Source organism: Dasypus novemcinctus, chromosome 4 (assembly GCF_030445035.2).
Source record: "Dasypus novemcinctus isolate mDasNov1 chromosome 4, mDasNov1.1.hap2, whole genome shotgun sequence".
In the NCBI taxonomy this organism is placed as follows: domain Eukaryota; kingdom Metazoa; phylum Chordata; class Mammalia; order Cingulata; family Dasypodidae; genus Dasypus; species Dasypus novemcinctus.
Genome location: NC_080676.1, coordinates 135240257 through 135248239, shown reverse-complemented (window position 1 = coordinate 135248239; position 7983 = coordinate 135240257). Strand labels below are relative to the sequence as shown.

At 33.1% G+C, this 7983-nt stretch overlaps 1 protein-coding gene across 1 annotated transcript in view; it reads left to right on the top strand.

Annotated features, from left to right (window-relative positions):
* The first annotated feature begins 3439 nt into the window (after positions 1-3439).
* Positions 3440-7983, top strand: part of TMPRSS15 (transmembrane serine protease 15) — a 159430-nt gene continuing 154886 nt past the window's right edge. The window contains exons 1-3 of the mRNA XM_058296480.1: positions 3440-3584; positions 5370-5500; positions 5789-5856. Coding sequence (XP_058152463.1) covers positions 3440-3584; positions 5370-5500; positions 5789-5856 — 344 coding nt within the window. The remainder of the gene's footprint in view (positions 3585-5369; positions 5501-5788; positions 5857-7983) is intronic.

Here is a 7983-nt window from a genome sequence, read left to right as displayed (position 1 = left end):
GTCAGAAATCTGTGCACAGGCAGCAAGCTGGAACTCAGATAAACATGACACCTTAGTCCTCAGCTCAAATTGCCCAGGGGAAGCTGACTGGCTGGAAATCCCAGCAAGAGCCAGATGAAGATGAATCCAACTCCCTCTTCTGCCCTTCGAAATCCTAAATTCTGGCTGTTAAGACTTCCTACTCATTGGGTGAGTAGACTTCCCACACTGCTGAAGGTAAGCTCCTTTGTTAATCATAGATGCAATTCATTGATTTGGATGGAAATCTCATCTTGAAAAACACTCACCTTTATAAACAGGCCAGTGCTTGACCACACAACTAGACACCATAGCCTGAACATGTTGACATGTGAAATGAACCATCACAGGAGTATAACTAGAAAGAAAACTGGGGGTTCACATGGAGATTGTTTTGCTAGATATTATCAAATTGCTCTTAAAACATGATTGTATTTTTACTCTCACAAATGATGAAATTTCCAGTTGCCCTACAACTTTGCTGCTATTTAGTTTTAGCAGACATTTATCTTTTTTGGTATGTTTGAGGACAATAATATTGATTTTTTCTTTTAATTGTGACTCCATAATTACTACTAAAGCTTAGTACCTTGTCATATACCTAGGAATATTTGTGTGTGTACTTTGTTTTTATTTCTTGTTAATTGCTGCTGCTTGCCTTCACTTTATTGATTTGTGAAGGTTCTTTATAAATTCTAGATAAGACTGTTTTCATTTTAAACTGTAGCAGACATTGTAGGGCTCCTATTGATTTGTGCTCTCATTAACCTTTGCATGGTAAAGTATGTTTCCAGTGAACGTTCTACCCACACAAAGGATAAGGTGAAAATGCTAGAGAGCTAAAGCCCCAAAAGCTACTCTCAACCAATGAGCATGGCTATTTGGTATCTAAATTTCCCCAAATCCTTGCCCCTTAATTGGGATAACTGAGTCTATTCTCACGATCTCCCAAAGTTCCCAACAGATTATGTTTCACTCAGCCCCCTAGCTGAGTTCACATCCTTTATTGACTTCATTTCCCAGCCCCTCTCCACCTTTTCACGTCCGAACTACTTCTCCTGGAGTTTCCCTGGATGACATACCAAATAAATTTAAGTCCTTTATACTAAAATCTTTGCTCTGGGCTCTGTTCAGCTGTAATTAGAATATGAAAAAAAAAAAAAAAAAGAAGAAAACATCTTCCACTCTAGGTCTTGGACTTTTATTTTTTATATCTTTTGTTAAAACTAAATGTATTAATATTTTTCTTCCTGGTGTGCCCTTTTAAGAAAACTCCTTCAGTACCCTATCATCAGAATAACATGTTCTTCTCAAATTTTTCTATATTTTAAATATATGTTGAAATTTATTCTTCTTCATGTGAGAAAAGAATCTACTTCTATTTCCCCATAAATGGATAACTAATCAATCCAGCACCATTTATTGAATAGCCCTCCTTTCCCTACTTATAAGTAACAGTATCTTTTTCATATATAAAGTTTCCATAGGTGAATTAGTCTGCTTATGGGTTTTCTATTCTACTCCACTGAGATATTTTTCCCATTCCTGGGCCAATATCATACTCTCTACATTGTTACAACTTTTCAATAAGCTGAGTAATCTAATAGGGCAAATTCCATTTTATTTTAATGGCTTTTTTTACTTTAAGATATATAGTTTATTTTTGCATATTCACCTGTTTGTTATTTCTGTCTTTCCCTCGTAAAGATTACCTTTTTTAAAGAAAACTACTTAACCACTCATTTATTTGAACATTTTAAGCATAATTATTTAAATTATATCATTTGAAGAAAGTTTGTAATCTGATCACTGGTTATTGTTTCTGAGTCTGAATATACACTTTTGGGTTTCTGTTAAATATTTTTTTTATTATTGCCCTGTGCTTGAACAGAGAATATGAACCCCTTTATTATCATCTTCCTTTTTGCAAAATCAAAATAAATGTAATTGAAAGTTCTGCATGGTGTTTTGCAATAGCTATAATAAAGAAAAGAATAGCCATGCTGTCACCAAATTCAAATTTAAGGGACACATTATCCAGGCTAGAATTTTGAAGGATATGGCCAATATTATAATCATCACTTAGAATATAAGTAAAATGAACTCCTAACCCCATCAGTAGTACCTCACTTTGCTTCCAGAATATTTTAAAGTGTTTAAGAATAAAATCAACATTAGCTTAACTGAATAAAAATATAAAAATACTTTGGGTCACATGTTTATTTATTTATATTGTGCTTTATAAGTAACATGCAGTTCTCTTCTTTTTAAAAGCAGAGAAAAAGAAAGAAATGTGGGTATTGCTAATTTTAAACAATTATAATATGCCACAACTTTAGAGTGTTTCACAGATTTTACTTACCAGAGCAGAAGGCAAATTGGCTTATTTGAGAATAAGCTTGGTTTTTTTTAGATTTTTATTCTTGACTCATTGTTATTCAAAGTGTGGACATTCCAATGATTAATTGTACTTTATAATCAGAGAACAGTCTTGATATTCCCATAAAGTGTAGGTGTACAATTTTGAATATAGTTATCTTACCTTCCTTTCTAATTATATCTGAGTATGTTCAAGGAAATAAAGTCCAAGTCAAGTGAGCAATGTCTTCCCCACCCTGAATATTTTCTTAAAATAGAAAGAAGTGTTTTATTCCTCTTTCATGGCATCCACTGCCATTCATTGATAACTGCATAAGGCCATAAATAGTAGTCATAAGATGTATCGTTTAAGTGGACTTGCCTTTAAGTTAAACCAATACTGACATACATGGCATAACTTCACATAGTGATAAAATGAAGATCAAACAACTTTTTACATTTTGATTATTTCAGTAAGTATATATTTTTGTATATAGATTAGTTAGCTATATAGGTAGGTATACATATTAATATATATGTTAAACTTTATACACACTTTTTTATAAAAGTTATGTTAGAATGTCTACACCTACATAGAAAAGGGAGGAACATCTCAATAATGACATGAGTCAGAATTTGGAAGTTTGATCTGTTATGAAAGCTCTTTACAAATATCAAGAGCATTTGCCTAATCACTAATTAGTCTACTATAAATTTTCTATTTTTTCCTAATAGTTCTCAAAATGATAAAGTGCCAATTTTCTTTACAACATGTATTTAATTTCATTATCTTTGACAAGTGGCCTGTTCAGGTGATTAACATTTGCAAATCTAGGCTTCTCTTTACTGATGTATATCTTCTTAAAGATTAACTTTCCTTTAAAAGCTTTGTAATGTATAGAGACATAGTGTTTCCATAAGGGCACACACAACTTATTCACACTGACAGTTATGAGTGAAGACTTACGTTTCTTCTCTAAAATCCTGAGAAATTTTGCTCTCCAGTTGAAGGTTTCCCTATTGCCACGTAGTTCTTAGATTAGCAAGATTTCAAAGAACAAAAATGGGGGTGAAAAGAAGTCTGTCTTCAAAACACCATCCTCTCAGCTACTACGAAGTCATGTTTGCAACTCTCTGTGCCATATTTGTGGTGCTCTCTGTGGGATTAATTGCAGTATCCTGGCTGGCAATCAAGGAATCTGAAAGAGGTAAGTCAAATGGAGTTGGCTTCTAAAGGCACCTCATATGAATGTACAAACAGTAATCTTGATTATCAGTATATTTTATTCAATTTTCCATTTTCAAGATGGTTACTTATGCAGTATTTTATTAAAATTCATAGAATATTAATGAAAAATGTTTTGCATGTAATTTGAACTTTAATCCAGAATTCAAGCATGACAGTACAATTTGTGTTTTTAGCCCAGGTGCACATTCTGATAGAATGTAAGTCACAAACATGTTAAAAGTTTGTTGACTACACAAGTTAAGAAAAATGCAAAATTAAAGAAAAATTAAACTACTGTTTATTTCTATAGAATGCTTTCATCCTCTCATTAGGCCAACAATTTTAACTGTAACAATTTAAAGGAGCTTGTCTGTAAATGCACACTTATAAGGCTTTCAAGCTGTCTGAGTGGCGACTTATAATGAACAAATAAAAACAATAAAGAAAAATACTATTATTAATATTTAGAGTTAATCTGTACCAACAACAATTCAAAAACCTTCAATGTATTATCTTGCTACAACACACCTATGAATTAATTGCTGTTATTATACTCATTCTACAGGTGAGCAATCTGAGACTCAGAAAATGTAAGTAAATTGCTTAAGTTTGCATCATTAGCAGGTAGCAGAGGTACGATCAAAAACTAGAAATCCATCTCTAAAATTTGTGCTCTTAAATACCTTTTATTCTTTTATATGATGTAACATCAATTATGTAATGAAAACTGATGCAATTAAACAAGTTTATTGTTTGAAATATTCATTCTAATGTTCCTGCTGGGTTAAGAAGTTTGATATCAATATATGACAGATCTTGGGGTGTGGAGCCAGACAATCTTATGTCCAAACTCCAGATTTGTCACTTTGAAATCTTCTACCTTGGGAAATTTCCTTAGTCATTATAAGGTTCAATTTCTCCATCTGGGAAAAGAAGAAATAATATCTGTCTTTACTCAGTTGTGCAAATTATATGTAATTATTATTACATTTACTAATGATTTCATCATTGTAGGAGTTTCAGTTGAAGTGATTCATTTTAAATGCAAATATATTTGGAAGAAAATATTCTCATACAGGCATTATGCAAGATATTTCCAGTTTATTTTCAATCTTAAGATATTTTCTTACATATTTTTATACTGAGGTAATATTTTCTCCATCTTCCTGAATAACTTCTCCAGTAACAGTCACTATCTAATGGCAAAAAAGTTGTACATGCCATTTTTATTAGTAGAATGAAAGTTTCATTTCAAAGTAATACATAAAACTGCAATCTTCACAGATATCTATATGAATAAAACCATCAGTGTACCTGGATGCTAGGTGTTCAAGTACCTGAAAAAAATCTACAAAATGATATTAAAAAATGTTAATGGTCCATTTCTCACAATGTTACTTTGAATCAATGCCACAATTGGTGGAAGTTGACCAGTCCCTGTATCTTCCAATAGGCATCTCAGTAGTAGTAGTAGTAGTAATAATAATAATCCTTAGCAGCCTGGAGTATAGATTAGACTTCATGGAAGTCATGGAAAAAGACATTTATAGCATAGAAAAGAAGTTTATTTATTAATCTTTAAAAGCAACCAGGTAGCAAAAATGCAGCTGATTTTAAACATAAAGACTGCAAAGAAAAACCAAAAACTACAGGACCAATGCATCAAATAAAACTTGACTTGTGTGTTTTAACTGAAATGTATTTGTTCCTTCCTTCTTTTTATAATTCACATTTCTAATGTTTTATTTTTCATTAATTCATCTAGATGCAGTATTTGGAAAAAGTCATGAAACCAGAGGGTCATTTAAAATAACATCTGGGGCTACATATAATCCTAATTTGCAAGATAAACACACAGTGGATTTCAAAGTTCTTGCTTTTGACATTCAGCAAATGGTAGGGAACAGTCTCTGGTCAACTAAAAAATTCCATTACATGAATTTCACTAACTACTTGCCAAGAGATGCATAAGATCCCATTTTCCCATTTACAATTAATAAATAACTATAATATGCACAGAATGCTTAAAATTATGAGCCCCCTCACCCCATAGAGAAGAAAATTGTTCCCAATCCAATTTAAGCAGAATATAAAAATTACTTTGTATAAATTTTTGAAGAAAAATTTTGAAGAAAAGTTTAACACTTAAACTTGATTTGCTTTTTTAACCTGTTCTTTTTTTAGATAGATGAGATCTTTCAATCCAGTAATCTGAAGAATGAATATAAAAACTCTAGGATTTTGCAATTCAAGTGAGTATAGCTCAAAATTTTCTCCTGACAGAAAACACAGAATCATAAACTACTGATTTTTGGCAATGTTTGTAATATCATATTACTATTTTTAATATACAAATGAACATTTATACATTTTAGCACTTTGTGCAAACTGAGAACAGTGACACAGGATAAACATATGAATAGTAACAAATAATAATAACTCTTAATAACTGATCTTCTTTTAGCATGTCTCTCTCTTCTAAAAGGAAAATCTTGCAGACACACAGGGAAGGGGCTAAGGTTGAATGATGATACAGTGTTTGATTTGTTATGAACATACGGAAGAAGTTTGTTATTAATAAAATATTATTACTTCACCCAGCTTCACTGACACTGTAACAAGACAGAGGGCATAAAACTATGCCTGGAGCAAAGTACCTCCTCAATAAATGAATGACTCTTAGATGTGGATACTTGAATCTGGAGTTTTCTACACTGCAAACTACCAAAGGGTCTTTGGAATAAAGATGTAAATCTGTAGGAAAGTATGAAAAGAAAATTGTAATGCCCGGTAGAAGTTATAAAATTAAGTTAAAGAAAATAGATGAGAGAGTGTTCCATTTAAAAACTAGAAAGAAAAGAAATTGATTAAAACCCAGTATATCTGAGAAAGAAGAGAGGGGAGTAAAACCTTCAAAATCATTAAGTATACAAAACCAGAAGGAACAATAATATCCCAGAATCTTAAGGAAAATGCAGATCCTATGACACAAGCTGACAAAGTGAAAAGAATTAACTGTGGAAGCATCTATTTCAGGCCAGGCATTTTGTGATTTAAGTAAAATATATTATCTAATTCATTCTTTACAAACTGACTCAAAAAGAAATGTAATTATTCCCATTTATAAATATGATTCAAGTCTTGGAGATATTAAGAGACTAGCCTCAAATTACACAGCTAGCAAGCATTGGGGAAGGCCTTTGTATTAAGGTACTCCAGAGACACAGAACCAACAGGATGTGTGTGTGTGGGTGCATACGTGCCTATCTCATATATTTAAATATGATAAGAGAGTCATTATAAGAATTAGCTCACATGACCATGGGGGCTGGCATGTCTGAACTCTATAGGCAGGCTACCAGTTGGAAACTCTGATAAAGGTGAGACCAAAGTCCTTAGTCTGAATTCCTCAGGGAAAACTGGCTGTTTGGAAATTCCAGCAGGAGCCAATGCTGCACTTGAGTCTGAATTTCTCTTCTGACTTCTGAAATCCTGAGTTTTGACTGTTAAGACCCCCAACTTAGTGGATGAGGACACTCCCGGCATTGCTGAAGGCATACTCCTTTGTTGATCATAGATGCAGTCAACTGATTATAGATCCCATCTTTAAATGCCCTGGCATAACCAGCGGCCAGGTATACAACTGGATCGCATAACCTAGCCAAGTTGACAAAGGAAATTAACCATCACAGCATTTGATCCTACTTATGTTTTTCTTCTGATTTAGCATAAGTCCTCTTTCCAGGTTTTTATAGTAGCCAAGCCCAAAGAGTCCCACAATTTGCCATAGAGTTCGTGGGTATGTTTTATCCTAAAAGAGATGGGTAGACTCGAGGTGCAATGGAGAAAGTAATTTTTCTCATTTTACAGAAATGCAATGGGAGACAACAGGGCTGGGATAGTTGTGAGACTGAGTCGTGAAAGCCAAGATAAGCAGTGGGTAGCTCCGCGTATCCCAATTAGAAACAACCAAGCTGAATAGAGGACAATATTCCTCAATTATAAAGGGGCAATTTCCCTTTTCCTTTACCATGGGAGGTGAAAAAGTGTTAGTTTTTGGCCTGCTGGCACCCTGCAGTTGAAGATAGCTATCATACGGACAAAGAGAAAACCCCAAACCCAAAGCTTCAAATTAAAGCACAAAATGGGAGCTCCAGAGCAGAGAGCAATGGCCTCCTATACGTTGCTACAAGTTGCTGCCTATAAATTTTGAATATTCATTCATTTTACTTTCATCTATTTATCAGTTATTATACAAGTCCTAAAAAGTACATATTTGCTCCTTGCTCTCATACAGCCTACTGTCTGGTAGAAATTATTACAATTTTTTTATCTACATTTTGCATTTATGTTTACAGCTTGTGTGTTCAATTAGATGA